General features: G+C 33.1%; 1 protein-coding gene across 2 annotated transcripts in view; it reads left to right on the forward strand.

Annotated features, from left to right (window-relative positions):
* Positions 1 to 19,019, forward strand: part of LOC139527709 (uncharacterized protein PF3D7_1120600-like) — a 29,653-nt gene extending 10,634 nt beyond the window's left edge. Inside the window, exons 4-7 of one of the 2 annotated variants that reach the window (XM_071323332.1) lie at positions 4,487 to 4,653; positions 5,891 to 9,223; positions 12,647 to 17,297; positions 18,658 to 19,019. In XM_071323332.1, the coding sequence (XP_071179433.1) occupies positions 4,487 to 4,653; positions 5,891 to 9,223; positions 12,647 to 17,297; positions 18,658 to 18,812 (8,306 nt within the window). In that variant the 3' untranslated portion in view covers positions 18,813 to 19,019. The remainder of the gene's footprint in view (positions 1 to 4,486; positions 4,654 to 5,890; positions 9,224 to 12,646; positions 17,298 to 18,657) is intronic. The other variant, XM_071323334.1, reaches the window with a different exon arrangement.
* Positions 19,020 to 19,412: the final 393 nt, after the last annotated feature.

Here is a 19,412-nt window from a genome sequence, read left to right on the forward strand (position 1 = left end):
GACCGCGGAATCCTTTCTTACATCCACAATGTATAAGCTTTTGACAAAATGATGAGGCCTCAAAAGGAGTTTTTCAAAAGTTATCCTCTTTGTCCCCGCCTGGAGTGGGTAGCATAAGAGCCAATCCCAAGCTCGTCTCCCTAAACACCTGCCTAAGTATATTGCATTATTTACATGCTGGAAAAGACTAGATCAAGTTGAGGGAATAGCCTCGAAAAGCCGTCCCTGTTGCGCAAATAGTTATTTTCTTGCTTCGTTAACCATGTTATACCCATCTGCTAAGTTTGTGCGATCTTACAGTAAAACCCCGGTGATTTAGTCTGATTAATCATCATTCTTTTTGTTAAAGTCACATCTTCAAATGCAATCAATGTCTCCCACATAATCTTTTCCCCCCTTTCAAGCAAAGAGAGAACCATATCACAACAGGTAAAGACATGGATAACAATAAGTGTTTCAGATCACCCAGATCACTCATTGCCTAGTGCATTTGAAAGGCCATTGATAGATATTAATCCAAAGTCTTTTGCCCTCCCAAACACAACGTCTACCCCTATGTCACGGAATAGCGAAACAGTATTGACAACATCATCATTAACGACTGTTCGAATCATGACTCGTTTAAGTGCGTGTTTCACTGCATCAGACACATGCACCATGATTTTAGTGTCTGCCTCTAAATGTGAACTTGGTGCTGAACTTGAAATACATTACGTGGTGGATAAGATAGAATATCCTGACCATTTGTTGCTATACCTACCATACACATCCAAGACTGCATCCACTCGTATTTCAGTTTCAAGGTATTTAATTTAGGTAAGGACATAATACCCAATCAGCATACTCAGTAGGCCGCAATTCACAATCGGAGAGCTGATTTCCAACATTTACAAAGACTGTGGTATTGTTTCTCACATCTTAATAAATTCTGCAAAAACACATATTGTTTTGCCTTGTTAACCTAATCTGTTTCTTTTTGTTTTTTATCTTCCAACAAAACCACGTATCGTTTTCAATGACATTAAACATCAAATCCATATGGTGATGTTGGCTGGTCAATCATCATTCTAAATGCTATAGTCACATCTTCAAACTCCATTAATGTCACCAACGCAGTTCCTTTTCCAGCGAACGTGTTATCTTTTAATGCCTAGTGCATTTGAAAGGTCATTGATTGATATATATCTTATACTTTTCCCCTTCTAAATGCAAACCAAAGTTTGTCTGCCCTATGTCACGGAATAGCGAAACAGCAATGACATCAGTATCGACTGTTTGAGTCATGACTCAGTTAAGTCTATGTTTCACTGCATCAGACACATCTATCTTGATTCTAGTGTCAGTCTCTTCGTGTAAACATGGTGCTAAACTTGAAACATCATCAAGTGGTGGATAACACTAAACATCCTGAGCATTTGTTGCTTCAACTACCTTGTACTCAAAATTGTATTGAGCAAGCTCCTGTGAATGAAAACTTAAAAGTTCTTTCTTACTGTCGTCATCTCTCAGAAAACTTTCCCATCTTTGAGGATGTTTTTAATCCTGGGTTCGTCTGTGTATTCCCTTTCCCCTAAATGTTGCCCTTGCTTCTTTTAGCAGCTTTAAAACTACCAGTATTTCGCTATTCCGTAACAAAGGGGCAGACGAACTATTGATTGTATTTGGGGAGGCAAAAATCTTTGGATTAATATCTATCAATGGCCTTTCAAATGCACTAGGCAATGAGTGATCACACACTTTTATTTCTGACCAATATCTTATGACGGGTTGTGATACTGTTCTCTCTTTGCTTGAAAAGGAAAAAAAAGACTGCGTGGGAGACATTAATGGTATTTGAAGATGTGACTTTAACATAAAGAATGATGATTGATCAGCCTAAATCACCGGGGTTGTACTGTACAAACTTATCAGATCTAACATGATTAACGAACCAAGAAAGTCAATTTTTGCACAAAAGGGAAATCTCATTTTAAGTGAGCTATTCCCACGACTTGTTCTAGTCTTTTCAAGCATGTAAAACGTGTAATATACTAATGCAGGTGTTTAGTGAGACGAGCTTTGGATTGACTCTTATGCTACCTAGTCTTGTCACTAATGGATTGCGAAGGGACAAAGAGGGTCCCTTTAATAAAAAACTCTTTCTGAGACCTCAACATTTTTTCAGAATGGATGTAAGAAAGGATGCCGCGGTTATTTTTAATGTGTAAAATCGGGTCTCCCGTGCACTGCCTTGTGTGCATGTGGTGGTGATTGTGAATAAGCATGTATTCTTGGCCAAATAGAAGTAGTACTTTAACCTATAATGGTTTACTTTTTAAATTGTTATTTGTATGGAGAGTTGTCTCATTGGCACTCACACCACATCTTCCTATATCTATTAAATATTTTTTAGTACTATAGTGATTTTATTTTGTTTAAATCAATCTATCCAAAACTCTACATCGAAGAAATAGATTGAGGACTCATCTTTAAAATTTACGTCATATTTTTACCGGAAGTGTCAACTTATATCTTAGCATTTACAACATGCTAGAATAAGTGGTTTTGGGGATAACTTAAAGCCAAAAGTTTAATGACCAGCACAAAATAAAATCATTTTCTTTACATTTTGAAGAAAGTTGAAAATTTGAATAAAAAATTGATATTTCTCTGTCCGCCATTTTGGATACTTCCGGAAATAAGGGTTTTTAAGACATATGTCTTATACATTGTCTCCATCAGAAGCACCAAAGAAAGGTTCATACACAATGCAATTATAGTAGCAATACGTTAAAACACATTTCAATTACCCTCCCTAAAAAATAAGCTTATTTAAGTACAATGTCCGCCATATTGGATTTTAACCGGAAGTGGGGTTTCTGAAGACATCTAATCTATTTAATTTATCCAAAAGTAGTAAAACACAAAGGTCTGTACCAAATATTATGATAGTAGCATGATAATAGGACATGTTTACACGCCAGTCTAAGATATTGGGCTGATTTAAGTATAACGTCCGCCATTTTGGATTTTACCGGAAGTGAGACATTTTTTTCAAATGCCTCCCTATCTGAAATAAAAGAGTAAAAGTTGAGGAAGGTCTATGCCAAATTTCATGCTTGTAACAGAATGTGCACAATTTTTTAAAAAGCCGCCGGACTACAAGTATGAACGTCCAAACTGTGTTAAATATTTAAAAACCAATAAGGTAAAAGAACCGAAGCACGTGAAGAGCTTTATAACCAAAAAGAACCTAACAATAGTAGCCGAATCAATGTGAGGCTTACTTGACATGAAGGAGTCGGACTCTGAATTTTTTAATAATTTAATAGTTCATAGACATATTAAGAAAGGTTATAAATCATGTCAATACAGAGTCACAGACTTCTGAGATGATGATGTCCTTTATACTTCGTAGACAATCGTGACATACATGGAAAATAAAACTGTTTAAAGCCAAAGAAAATTTTATGCAATACATTTATACGAACCCAATTAAAACTAAATTAGGGGTTAACTTTGGTGCTCTAGGATAGTAAAAAGTTCAGCTTCACCCGTCATTTTACTCACGACAAGAACAAAAATCCGATGATAAATCGCATTCCGTGACTTCACAATCGAGGACATAGGAAGGACTTTTTTTAGTACTTGAAGACCAATTTTTTATCTACTGTGGAATGGTTTTTTTCCTTATGCACAAAAATAAGATCCATATTATTTGCACCTACCATAATCAACTATTCATGGGGAAGGAGAGGGTCCGGTATATAGGGCTAATTTCGGCCTGAAACTAGAAGTGCATCTATAAAAAAGATTTTCGACATTTTTTTAAAAACTCAAGTGTCTACTTGATTCGGTTCAATTTAGTTTTATAAGTTCGAAATTTTAACTGAATTGGTCTATGAGGAATTTAAGGTTGAATATGAAAAACATCTATCAAATGTATATGTACTCGAATCTGTATTCATGTGAATTTGCAATTTAACTAATTAGCTACAGATTGGTTATACATGAATAAGTCGTGTTTATCCATTAAAAGGTAAAGAATGTCAACATTGAAAATGAAACTATAGGTAATCCATTTCATTGACTGATTCGACCCACAACACATTCGTATACAGTTAAAAACTATATTTCACTTATTTTTTAAAACTATAACATGAAATAAAACAGACCAAGAATAAATACTATTGCATGAAGTGGCTATCTATTTATATTTATTTTTATGTTTATATTGGGTTATGTGATCGTCGACAGTCTTCGGAGGTCATCTCGATAGTTAATTAGATAGCGTCTAGACTAACAGACACACAAAATTCTGATATACATTATTTAGTTCATCAATTTTTAACTGTTAAGTTCAGACTGATTGTAATTTGGATATATAAGTTTTGGTATGGTATACATACACTATGAGAATTTGAGTCAAATCTGTGAACATGAATTTTACAACAGAGCTAATGCCCCTAAATTAACAAATCATAAATTTACTTTGTTTTACTTTCAGAACCGAGTCTTCCAGCCAATGAACCCAGCCCAGATGATCCCAGTGGTATAGAGAGGGATGTAGACGACCCAAGGGATAAAGTTTTTCACGATAAAAGCGAGCTCAAGGCCACTCACCCAACATGTCATATTGGCGCGGGTAAATGTAGGAGAAAAAGGGAACTTGGTGTAAGTATTGTAATCACTAGAATACGAAATAGGAAAGACGCGATTGAATTGAATCTTTGGTTCTCCTTTCAATATTGGTGGGGGCCTCAGTGGCCGAGTGGTATAAGAAGTCGAACTACTATATCAATAGCAACACCGATGTTTTGAGTTCGAATTCCCCTCGACTTGAGGTCGGTGGTTCTCTCCTGGCACTTCGGCCTCATCCGCCAATAAAAACAGATAGCCATGAAGAAGAACAATAGTACTGAGTTAAACATGACTCAATAAATCAATAATATAATCACAAAAACACGAAATTGCTTAGACGTTATTGAATTAAACCACTGGTTCTTCTTTCCAGATTGGTATAAACTATTCATTATGTAAGACAATGTAATCATATATCTTCGAAGAAGGAATCAGGTGGATAGTTAGTTTTCGTCTTGGCGTTTTACCGTTTTTGACCTATGGAGTTTGAAGGACGAAAAAAGCGACAACGCGGTATGGCCACCATAGGACAGCTTTCCTTAGGTGGATTCACTTTCAAACTCTCCATTAACAATTGCAAAGATATATTTTTCACTGAAATGATTAAAAATGCTAGCAAATAAAGCAACTTCTTATAAAACGACACTTATACTAATGGTAGGCTGTTGTCAGTACAGTTGTGTTACTGAAATCGATTATCCTTCTGGAGAACTTAAATATTATCTTTTACTTTATTTGGGTGCATGTTTGCCACTGGTTGTCCCACAAGTTTTAGAAGAAAGTAGAGATTTTAAAATGGGTATGTCTGTCCAGCTTATAAATTTCTTGTTCATTCTTTTCAACCTAGGTGCGGATCAAGCCATTTTGAATGGGAATTCTGACACCAGGAACACTATGAAATGTTCACATTGATAAAAAAAAACCGAAGTGAAAATCGAAAAAAACTGAGGAGTATTCCATGGATCACTAAAATACAGATTTTTCTTTACATGCTATTTCTTGGTCTTGGAAGATCTAGAGAGAATCATTTCCAGTCAAATTTTGTAAGGTTTATATCTCGAAAACAAGCACACGGACTGTTAAATGATGTTTTATGCCCTTTTAGTTCCTTTATCAATATACTATCACTTTCTGACAGTATTTTTAAAGAGCTTGTTATTGTGAAACAGAGTAGTGTCCAGCCTTCATCTATATATCTATCTGAATCATTGGCAATTGTTTAGGAAAATCAATGAATTATAACAAATGCTTCTCATTTGATGTTTTCCAGGGGATAAAAACAGCACAGACAGAGGAAGGAAACGGCTTTCTTAAGGTTTATGAAACACATGGTAGCGAAAAATTGATTACAAGCATTATCTATTTCTTAGAAAATAACAAATGTAGTAAAGCAAGTAAATTGGTTGATTTGTTGTATAAGAAAGTAGTTCAGAAAGTGAACAATAATAAAACCAAGAACAAAAAATTTGCAGATCCCATTCTGACCAAACAAAATAGATATAGGAAAAGAAGGTCTACAATATTGCAATTAGAAAATGAAAACTTTAACCATTTTCAAGCAAATCAAATACATCAACGACGAATGAAAAGATTTACAAATATGTTTAGTTTGTCTGAAAAGTCAGTTTACTTGACCACACCTCTTCGACTTCAACATATTATATCAGAAATTTACTACACAAAACCTATGCCTGTTACTCATATTGATGAACAGATTAAACGTGAAAGAAATTATACGAACCATTTGAAAGATGAGTTTTTTAGAAAACACATGTTAGTTATTTTAAATGATCTAGAGAAAAAGACCTTACGAGACACTGGAAAGGCAATTAAAGAGATTGAAAGTTTATTTTCGCACTACAGTGACTTAAGGACGACATGGTTTTTATCAAAATTTATTGAATATGTAAAAGGTTACAAGAAAAAGAACATGGGCCCATTTTATGATAAACTGGCATCGATGGATTATGAACAAATAGAAAGCATCAAGGAGGAAAATCTGCATCACAAACAGGAGTTATTAGACATTCTTAAAGTGATTGACCACGAAACCAAAGCTCATGCCATGATAACAGATCTATTTAAACTACTTGCATTGCACAGTACAATTAATGATTCTCATAAGGATACACTACATACCGACAGCTTTCTTGCTGAAAATATAGAACAGTTAATAAATATTATAAATCTTTTGAAAAACAATGAGTGCAACAAAGCGACTGTACAAATGAAAATTTTATATACGAAACTGAAGGATTCAAAAGGCAGAATTAATAACATGCCCACTTCGCCAAAACAGAATCTAATAAAGGGACATAATGTACCGGGAGACAATTATCAAACATATAACAAGGAGAAGACTTTGTATAGCTTAATATATCTTGAGGATATGGTTGATCGATTAGAAAGGGGTCGATCAATATCGTCATCAAGTCATCATTTAGAAGAATTTCTGAAAAAACATCACACGTTTAGAAATCATGGTGCTATTAGAGGTATTTTACATCTTTTAAAAGAGAGATTGGTTACAAAAGCGCTGGGGTTAATAAAGCTGTTGCGGCAAAAAACACTGCCGTCCGTTGAAAATCTGAGACCTAAGATAAATAGGAGAAGAAGATCGACGGTACCACAATCGGATACTGTATCAATTCTCCGCCGCATATTGTTGCTTAAATCATTTGGTGTGGAAAGATTAAACCGTTTAGCTGATAAGCTTACAAAGTCTGAATTAAGAATTACGAAACTTCATCCTGATCCAAAATATAGATACGTTGTATTTAAAATTCTGAAAAATATTGTAAATGAGGAAGACAAAAAAGCTTCATATTTGTTAGACGATTTCTCAAATTGGTTAAATCCAAAAGGTATGAAAATTACGAAACATTCTAAATCAAGAACAAATAATCATTCATTTAACAAGCAACGCAATGGAACGAATGAAAAACAGCCACTATCAAGCTCGAACCACAACAACAATAATCTTGAATTAAATCGTACGTTCCCAAGTAACATAACTCTTACATTCAAGCAGAATATCAATATCAATTTATTTGGAGAAAAAGACAAATCCACGAAAAATATAGGAGGCAGTAATACAAAGAAATTAACAAACAGACACGATAACAAACCATCGCAAGGACGGCAGATATTGCCGAATAAAAACGAAATAATTGATTCCAATGAAGTCAAACAGTGGCAAGACAATTGGAGATACCTGACAAATAGCTACAGGAAATTGACAGATATGGAAGAAAAAGAAAATGAAAAGGGAAGTCAAAATAGGAAAATACCTAAGAGATTACAGCCAACCAAAAACACCAAAGAGATAAGTCGAGAAATATATGTAAATACAAACCAGCTTCTAAATAAGAAGAAAAAAATGTCAGCAACAACTACTCAAATAGATATAGATCAAACTATTTCTAAACTCACACCAATAACTCTGATGCACGAAAGTAAACACTATGAAAATGCAAAAGTAGCTATAGAAGCAGAAAGACAAAGAGTTAAAAGTTTACAAAAAGATCTACAAAGAAAAATTAGTGCGATTCTTCAAGCAGTTGAAGAGAAAAGTTACTTTAAAGCGAAACACCTTATTTTGCAATTAGAGGTTGAACGAGAGTTGCAAACGTTAGAAAACTTTTATTCTAGAAAAGGTAAAGAGACTTCTAATCTTAAACCGACAAGAAAAAGTATATTATCGACTAAAAATAATGAAAAAATTGAAAATATAGAAAAAGATACTGAACGTCATAATAAAAAGTCACCTAGGAAATTAAATTCAAATAGATTGGTTGAAGAGAAAGATAAAATTTCAGTAATAGAAAATGAAACTGAAAGTCAAAATAAAAAAGCACCAAGGAAATTAAATTCAAATAAACAGGCTGAAGAGAAACAAACAATTTCAGAAATAGAAAATGAAACGGGAAGTCAAAATAAAAAAGCACCAAGGAAATTAAATTCAAATAAATTGGCTGAAGAAAAAAATATAATCGCAGAAATAGAAAATGAAACGAAAACGGGAAGTCAAAATAAAAAGGCACCTAAGATATCAAAGTCAACTGAAATGACTTCTCGAGTTGGCAATGTTCCGACAAAAAATAAAAAGTCACCAAAGATATCAAAGTCATTTAAAATGACTTCTCGAGTGGGTAATGTTCCGACAAAAAATAATAAGGCACCAAAGATATCAAAGTCAATTGAAATGACCTCTCGAGTGGGTAATATTCCAACAACAAAAAAACATTTGAAAGGAAAACCAAATATGCAAATAAGTTGGAAAAGCAAGCTAACGGTTGGAAAAGAAAAAAGAAAACAAAATAATCCAAGAACGGAAGAAAAAAACCCTCTAGAAATGATGGTATCTAGATTATCATCTATTATAACTTTAAAAGAGAACAAGCAAACCAAAAGAGCAAACGAATTGATAAAAACAGTAAGAGGGAAAATGCAAACATTTTCGAAGGTTGTCAGGAGGAAGATTGACTCAATTTTAAAGTACATACTGGAGGGAGAATACATTCAAGCTAAATTACTCGTGATAGAATTGGAACATCCAGAAGAATCACCAACAGACAACAGAAATGACAGAGAGACTGAACACGTAAGTAAGGTTACTACAATGTATATAAGATAATAATAAGTATCCATGTCATTAACTAAATTTGAAAATTGAAACGGGGAATGTGTCAAAGAGACAACAACCCGACCAAAGAGCAGACAACAACCGAAGGCCACCCATTGGTCTTCAATGCAGCTCCGCACCCGGAGGTTTGCTTTAGCTGCCCCGTAAATAAAAATGTATACTAGTGCAGTGGTATGGACGTCATACTAAACTCCGAAATATACACAAGAAACTAAAATTCAAAATCATTCAAGACTAACAAAGGCCAAAAATGGGGCTTGGTTAAACATGTTTTTTTGAGATCTCAACCCTCCCCCTATAACCATGATAACTGTTTACAATACTTGAAATTTTCGAAATTTTAATGATTTTCTACCCCAGTAGAAGCTTGCTTTGGCTGTGTTTGGCAAAACATTTTGTAATTTCGGTTCCTCATTGCTCTCAATTTTGTAATTTATTTGACCTTTGACCTTTTTTTATTAGAGCGTCAATGAAAAGTCTTTTGGAGATATGTAAACATTTTTTAACATGTTATCTATACATGAAAATTAAGCTTTTGTTAAGCGTAAAAAGTTGATATACAGAAACGTGAACGAGACTGTAAAACACATATGTTTCTATAGCATCTATAGATGAGTGTTCAAGACCAAAAAAAAAAAAAAATCATAATTTATCATCAAAGAGTAATAAACTCAAAATGAGCTGCCAAAATAAAAACAAATTAGTTAAGAGCAGGATATCAATTTAGGTGTAGATATGTGTCTAAACTACTAGCATTGTTTTCTTGGTTTTCGTAATTAGTTCTTTTTTTTCTCATAAAATATAATAATAGAGCATGTGTTAATACTTTAAAATTATTAATGCATTTTTGTGGGAAATCTCGTCTTATTTGCGACCTATTTGTAGGTCAGGTTAAGTCCGCTGCTGAGTGCGAGATGAGACTATTTGAATATTTTTGGGGGGATAAAGTTATTCCTTTTTCAATATTTTATTTTTTAATCAAATTACTCTTGTAGTAATTTAGAATCGATTTTTCTAATTTTTCATTTTTCAAATTACAGATGTTTGTGCTTTATAAGGTAATCGGCGTGCTAAAGTTGAAGGGTTTTTCCTCTCATGAACATATAAGTTAAACAGGAACTTGCTGTTTTAACTTCACAAGTTACTTTATTTAAAAGTCAAAATCAAAAGTCTGGAACTACTTAGTAGTCTCTGAAGATTAAATATTAAGAAGATCAAGTACCAATCGTCATTTTAAGAACCGGTTCATATAAACTTGTAATATAGCTGTATACTACTGTTGCCTTTATTTTTCCTTTTCTATGTTAAAAGAGGCTTATGAATCTCCATTTCTTTTTTCATTTGCAGTGGACTGCTTACTCTCAATATTATATCGAAATCTCCAAAAACATATAACGATAAAACTTTCTATGAACATTTGTATTTATAAGAAAAGTTCTATGAGCTTGCATACGGGGTATATATCTCCCAATTGATACGATATTCCCGTGCTTGCATTTTCTATCATAATTTCTTGATAGAGGGTTGCTGCTCACAAGGAAGCTATTAAACAAAGAGTTCCAAATGGTGAAGTTGAAATCATCCCTTCGTAAAATTTCGGACGCCATCACGATTTGGTTGACCGTTATGGAATAACCGTTTCACACATGATATCGAATATATGTTCCTTACGTCGTAACTACAATCCCCTTCCGTTTCATAAATGTGACCTACCGAATAAGACTATTTACCGGAGTTGTTATCACATAAGCAACACGACGGGTGCCACATATGGAGCAAGATCTGCTTACCCTTCCGGAGCACCCGAGATCACCCCTAGTTTTTCGGTGGGGTTCCTGTTGTTTATTCTTTAGTTTTCTATGTTGTGTCATGTGTACTATTGTTTGTTTGTTTGTCTTTTTTATTTTTAGCCATGGCGTTGTCAGTTTTTTTTCGATAAAATATATGAGTTTGACTGTCCCATTGGTATCTTTCGTCCCTCTTCTATAACAAATAATTGTGCTATTTAACAGAACTTTTGATCATATCTAGACTTTATTTAATGGACATATTTTAAGGCCTATGCAAAAGGATTGATAAATGAAATATGAAACATGCAAATTTCGAATATATCTTAAAGTGAGTCTTTAATGTAGTTTCCGTTCCGGAATATTGTTATTTTTTTAATTTTTGCTTTTGGAGAGGGTATCTTGTATATGCAACTTTTTGTTTCTTTGGTTTTTATAACGTTACTCTGTACTTTTAAAGATCCCGTCAATATTATATGATAGTGTTCTATTATATTTCATTATGATATATTTCTATTATGAATTAGAAAATACGTTGAACCACAAACGTCAAAATTATTCAATGACGTAATGGAATGACCTATTTGTGGATTCTTATAAATTCTATATAACTTTTGGACTATTTTAAAACCTCGGTCTATTTCTGAAATTAATTCTTACATACTTTGATTTTTTAACTCTGTATGCTAACATCGCGAATCAATGAATGTGTTTGTAGATAGATGTTTTTTGTGTTCTGTTAAATTGTTCCTTTTAAAATTGTTACACGATGATGACTGCTGTACCCATATTTTGACTATTTTATTTATTATGTCTGTTTAGTTGTAAATAAAACGGAATTAGATGAGACTGTCATCAAAGTGAGAGGTTTAGCGCTTTAAAACCAGGTTTAATCCATCTTTTTTCTACATTTGAAAATGCCTGTACCAAGTCAAGAATATGACAGTTCTTGTCCATTCGTTTTTGATGTGTTTTGTCATTTGATTTTGCCATGTGATTTATATGGACTTTCCGATTGGATTTTCCTCTGAGTTCAGTATTTTTGTGATTCTAATTTTTAGTGGTGAGTGTATTAACCAAATAATTCGCTATATAGCCATATTTGTAGTGTTATGTTTTCTGGTCTGTGCGTCCGTTCGTTTGTTCGTCCGTCTGTCCCGCTTCAGGTTAAAGTTTTTGGTCAAGGTAGTTTTTGATGAAGCTAAAGTCCAATCAACTTGATACTTAGAACACATGTTCCCTATGAAATGATCTTTCTAATTTTAAAGCCAAATAAGACTTTTGACCCCAATTTCACGGTCCACTAAACATAGAAAACGAAAGTGCGAGTTCCATGTTAAAGGTTTTGGTCAAGTTAGTTTTTGATATAGTTGAAGTCCAATCAACTTGAAACTTAGTACACATGTTCCCTATGGTAGGATCTTTCTAATTATAATGACAAATTAAATTTTTTACATAATTTCACGGTCCATTAAACATGGAAAATGATAGTGTTTAGCTTAAAAAGAGGGAGGGTAGGGTAATAAGAAACATACATATATTTTTTATTTGGCCGTATATTCGAGACCAATTCTCAACATTTTATGTTTTCCAGGGTTTAACAAATCGACGACAAGGAGATGGACATAATTTGCAAGGCAACCAGAAAAGTAAAAGCATAATAGAACATAATATAACATATAAGGATGAAAGATCTCAATCAAAGGAACCTAGAAAAATGAGAAAAAATTACCGGCGAATAAAGAGATCTATGAACTGGTCTCAAAAAGCTACAACTGCTTTACATAACAAAATGCCAAATCAAAATGATCCACATGAAAGGCAGAACAAGCACATGTCGACTGGAACAATACAGAAAAAGATAAATGATCATAGGGTTCCACATGACTGGCAGAACAAGCATATGTCGACTGGTACAATACAGAAAAAGATAAATGATCATAGGGTTCCACATAACTGGCAGAACAAGCACATGTCGACTGGTACAATACAGAAAAAGATAAATGATCATAGGGTTCCACATAACTGGCAGAACAAGCACATGTCGACTGGTACAATACAGAAAAAGATAAATGATCATAGGGTTCCACATGACTGGCAGAACAAGCATATGTCGACTGGTACAATACAGAAAAAGACAAATGATCATAGGGTTCCACATGACTGGAATACAAGGAACATGCCGACTAAAAAAATACAGAAAAAGATAAATGATCATACGGTTCCACATAACGGGAATACAAGGAACATGCCGACTAAAAAAATACAGAAAAAGATAAATGATCATACGGTTCCACATGACGGGAATACAAGGAACATGCCGACTGAAAACAACCAGAACAGGGTAAATGACGACTTTCTTACAAGGTATGACAAAACAGATTACGGAAAATTGATTGAGAGTATTATTTACTTATTTGAAAAGAACAAATGTAGTCATGCAACTGCATTAACTAGTTTGTTGTATCGGAATATAGTGAAGAAAGTTAACCAAAATAGAACCAAAAACAGTAATTTGCCTATTCAAGGTGCAGGGAGCTCAACGCATCATACAAGTTTGACTCAAAGAATAACTTACTTAAACACACCTAGTCGACTTAAACATATTATACAAGAGCTAAGAGCAAAACGATCATTTCTTAATGCTACGCGCTTGATAACACATGAAAGATTAATGTTCGAATCGAGTGGAGATGCACGATTCCAAAAAGAAATGAAAAATATTTTAGATCATCTTCAAAATAATAAAACCACACAGGCGGAACAGTTAATTGAAAGTTTAGTTGCAAAGGACAGCGACTTGTGGACTGCATGGTTTTTAGCAAGATTTAAAGATTATGTAAACTACAAGATGTGGCATTTTTGGAACTGCGTTAGAGAAATGGTCTCACGTGATTATGATAAAATACTGAACATTACTGCAAAAAATCTGAAAAACAAAAAAGAGTTAATCGATATTCTTACGATTATCTTCAGTAATAGAAACAAAGCCATTGATATGACAACAGCTTTATTTGAAAAACTTTTGAACACCGTGCCGGAAAATAGTCATAAGCACATAATCAACAAATCAAGTATAAACAAAACTGAAAATAAAATACATGACACTGTCACTGACAGCTTTCTTACCCATAATATAAAAATGGTAGAACATATAATGTTATTATTAAAAAATAAGCAATGCAGTAGAGCGGCTGTAGCGACTAAAATACTATATACGAAACTAGAGGGTGCAAAAAGCAGAATTAAGAACAAAAGTCTACATAATTTAGTTAACGGGCCAATCAATGAAAAAGACAGGATGTATACCATGTATAGCTTAGTACTTCTAGAGGACATGATTGGTCGATTAGATAGGGACAAATCCATTTCGGCAACAAGCCATCATTTAGAAAATTTTCAGAAAAAACATCCTAAATTTAAAAATCACAAATCAATCTCAGTTATTTTAGATCTTTTAAAAAAGAAAAAAATTACAGAAGCGATGAGTGTAATTAAACTGTTAAAACTTAAAACACTGCCATCATTTGAAAAAAAGGAAGATCATAATAAGAACAGGAGAAGAAGATCGATTGTGCGACGGAAATCGGATACTGTATCAAGACTTCGCCGAATATTGCAACTTAAATCAAGGGGTGATAAATTTCATAACCGTGTTGCTGATAAGCTGACAATGTCTGAGGTAAAAATCGCAAAACATCATCCTGATCCGGAATATAGATTTGTTGTATTCAAAATTCTGAAAAACATTGTAAATGACGAAGTCAAAAAAGCTTCATATTTGTTGGACAATTTTCCAAATAGGTTTAAGCAGCAAGGTATGAAGTCTGGAAAACTTATGAAAGGAAGAGTTTATTCTAAATCAAGGACAGCTAATCATACATTAAATACAAAACACAATGGAACCATGAAGATTGAGAAACTAAGTAATTCCTCTGCTATACCACACAAGTCGATAGCAAGCTCACACCACAGTAAGAATGACAGTCAACATAAAACGTTTGCTAGACCTAAGAAATTGGGATCAATATACCACAGAAAACACGACAGTCCATACAAATTGGAAGCAAGCTCGAACCACAACAGAAATAACCTTGAATTGTATCAGAAACTCCCTGGTAACATAACGCTTATAGTCAGGCCAAAGTTCAATATTTTTCTATCTGGGAAAAAACTTAGCCCTCTAAAGAATTCTACGGGTAACTATAAATTAGAATTAACAAACAGACACGATAGAAGATTACTGCAAGGGAAGCAAAGCGTGCAGCATAAACAAGAAAAAACTCCTATCGATGAAGTCAAACAGAGTAAAGAAAATAGAAAATATGAGACTAATAGACACAGAGCATTGATAGACAAGGAAAAACATATTAGAAATACAAAAATAGAACATGCAATAGGAAGTCGTAAAAAAAATGTATCAACTAAAGACGTACTTACCAAAGACGGAAAGAGAAAACAGACAAAAGACAACCAAAATCTTTCAAAATCAGGAAGTCAAGAACATAGAAAAAATGTGACAAATAGATACAGGGCATTGATAGCTAGGGAAAAGCATAATAAAGATTTGAAAATAGAAAATGAAACCGGAAGTCGAAATAAAAAAGCATCAACTGAAACCAAAGAGGGAACAGGAAAACACACAAAAGACAACAAACATTTATCAAAATCACGGAGTGAAAAAAATATGACAAATCCTAAAATTAAACAGTCATCTAGTACACAAAATTTGCAGAAGTCACAAATTAAGGAGCGTATTGATCCTATAGATCGAACAATTTCGGAACTTACTTCTATAACTTCGATGCAGGAAAGTAAAAGCTATGAAAATGCAAAAACAGCTATAAATGCAGAAAGAAAAAAAGTTAAAACTTATCCAAAAGATCTGCAAGGAAAAATTGGTGCAGTTTTTCAAGCCATTGAAGAGAAAAATTTCTTTCGAGCAAGACATCTTATTTTGAAGTTGCAGGTTGAACGAGAGTTTGCCACGTTAGATAACATAAGTATACATGGAAAAAAGACGGCTAGTCGTAAACAGATGAAAGGGCAAAATAAAAAAGCAAAAATGGAAAATGAAACGGGAGTTCAAAGCAAAAAAGCGCCAAGAAGATTGATATCAACTAAAGAGACCGAAGAGAAAAACAAAAATGCGAAATTAAAAACTGAAATAGGAAGTTTAAATAGAAAGGCTTCAAAGACAGTAAAATCAAACAAAGTGACCAAAGAACAAAATAAAATTCCAGGTATTAAAAATGAAAAAGGAAGTGATAAAAAGGCACCAAGAAAACTAAAATCAACAACGACGTCCAAAGATAAAAATAAAACTAAAACATTAAAAAATGAAACGAGAAGTCAAAATAAAAAGATTTCAAAGAGTTTGAAATCAACTGGAGCAACAGAACATAAAACTAAAATTTTAGAACGAGAAAAAAGACCCAGAGGTCAACATAAAAAGGCTTCAAAGAGATTAAAATCAAATAACGTGCTCAAAGAGAAAAATAATCAATCAAAATTGAAAAATGTAGCGAAAAATAAAAATAAAAAAGCATCAAAGAGATTAGTTAAGATGGCCAAAAATAAAAATAAAAAAGCAAAAATTGAAAATGAAACGGGCAGCCAAAATAAAAAGTCATCAAAGTCAACTGAAGCAACAAAACACAAGAATAAAGTTTCAGAACTAAAAAAAGAAACGGGAGGTCAACATGCAAAGGATTCAAAGAAATCAAAATTAAAAGTACCCAAAGAAAAAATCAAAAAGTCAAAATTAGAAAAGAAAACAGAAATTCAAAATAAAAAGGCACCAAAGATATCAAAATCAATTGCATTGGCTTCTAGGAAGGAAAATTCTCCCAAAAATAACAAACATTTGAAAAGAAAACCAAAGATGAGAAGAATTTTGAAAGAGAAAAATACACAAACGAATGGAAAAGAGAAAAGACCGGTAGGATTAAACTCGCATGAAAGGATAGCATCTAGTTTAGCATCTATTATAGCTTTGGAAGAGAATTTGCAAACAAAAAAGGCAAACGCTTTAATAAAAAAAGTAAAAAGGAGACTTAGACCCCTATCGAAAGTTTTAAGGAAGAAGGTTGACTCAATATTAAACTACATAATGAAGGAAGAATACATTAAAGCCAAGTTACTCATTATAGAATTGGAACAATCAGAATTAGAAGTATCACCAACAGCCATTGGCAAAGACAGAAATACTGAAGATGTAAGTCAGCTTACTTCAAATAAATCAGGTATTTTATAGGCAAAAACATGATAAAAATGAGTCGTGATTCTTTATGTTCGTTTTCAAAGACAATATTCATTTTAAGACCAACTTGTCAACATTTTTCTAACAAATTGGTACAAGACTTACACTTAACAATTATTTTTTCTTGTATTGTAAGGAAAGAGTGAAGACCAGTCAAAGTGATAGCTATAAGTCACTGCAATTCATTTAAGTGCATTTTTTTTTAGTATATATGTTACAGTAAATAGGTGAAATTAGGAATTACACGTAATTACTAAACATTTCAGTAAATACCTGTGATATATATGAATACAAAATAAAGTCTGTTTTTATAATTTCATAATTTGCAAAAACATATAATTTTAATGATAAACAATTCAATAACTTCAATAAAAAATTGAAAACAGGAAAATAGTTTATTTAAAAGATGAACCACACCCCACCGGTCATTAACATGTAAAAGTTCATTAACGACCGGTTTTCAGGTCCGTATTTTGTGGGTGTTAATTTGTTAAATATCAATGAAAATTATTAATGAAGAATAAAGAATGTCATGTTGTCCTTAGTTATCAAATAAGAGAAGCTTATTCTTAATCGATATGAAATAAATTCTCATAATGTAATATTCAAGTTGCCCGTCAAAGTATAAAGCCTATTTGAACACATTATTTGGCTGCGCTCACTCGAAAAAAAGCTTCATATTTTGACCAGAAATTGATATTTTACAGTAACAATCTGCAGAAAAATTGACAAACAATACTTTTGATATTACTGGTACTTCAGATTTCATTTTGGTTCTCGATGAAGCTTACCGTACCAATAAAATATATAAGACGTAGGGAACGACCATTTGATATTCGGGGCAAGAATCAAAGTGTATTTTATTTTCACTGTTAAGTGTTTCCTGCATTTTGAATTGCATCTTGTCTCATGGTATAATATTTATTTTTATCCTTGGCCAGGCCATGGTATATTCATTTTAAAAACTATTCTCCCCTGAAAATCATTTAGTCGCCCCTTTGCCTTGACATACAATGAAGCCGAATTATTTGTTCATAATTCTGATATGATTTGTATATTAGAGAATACGTTGATATGATTGGTTGAGGGGACTCATGGTAAATGTTCTTGACGTTGTTTATTTTTTTCGATAGACAACTATATATGAACAAACTTCTATGTTTAACCAATGTAAACAAGATGGCGCGATAATACCACAATCCGGCTCGACATTACAGATTCAAAAATGATAAGAAATAAATTAGATGGTTGCTCCCTTCTTTATAATATAGTACAATTCTGCATTTTTTCTATTTCGAATGTAAGCTACCTGTACATGTTTGTATGATTTTATTTTTTTCAAGAAAATTTCGCATGGGGTCCATGGAGTGCATGCAGTACAACATGTGGTGTCGGTAGGTCGGAAAGGAGGCAGCAGTGCATAAAAGAGGACGAATGTTATGAACTTACTCATGAAGAAAGACGACCATGTTGGCTGGCACCTTGCCCAGACGAGTAGACAATAAACCATAAATGGAAAATTGTAGAACTATAATATTGACTAATCAATACATTTCTTTAAGATGTCCATTTAAAAACATCTATTAAAAAAAAGCTTTGGTCAGATTTAACTGGTCAGTCACGAATAATGTTGAATATGATCACACATAACATGTGTTGTATTTATTTATTAACTTATTCATTATTTAAACACATACAAACTATTTGTTTTGTGTTGATTATTTTAGAAGTTAGAATGACAGTAGTATACCGATGTTAGAATCTCGTTAATCGAGTAGGAAAAAGTGAAATGGCAATCTCCGAGGAAAATTCTAAACGGAAAGTTCATAAGCAAATGGAAAAATCAAAGGCGTAAACACATCAAACGAATAACAGCTGTCATATTCCTGACTTGGTACAGACATTTTCTTATGCAACAAATGGTGCATTTTGCCTGGTTTTATAGCTAGCTAAACCTCTCATTTGTATGACAGTCGTATCAAATTCCATTACATTGTCAACGATGCTTACTTGGTACAGGCATTCTTTTTTGTAACAAATGATGCATTTTGCCTGGTTTTCTAGCTAAACCTTTCACTTGTATTATGGTCGCACAAAA

The sequence above is a fragment of the Mytilus edulis genome, chromosome 6, assembly GCF_963676685.1.
Source record: "Mytilus edulis chromosome 6, xbMytEdul2.2, whole genome shotgun sequence".
NCBI lineage: Eukaryota > Metazoa > Mollusca > Bivalvia > Mytilida > Mytilidae > Mytilus > Mytilus edulis.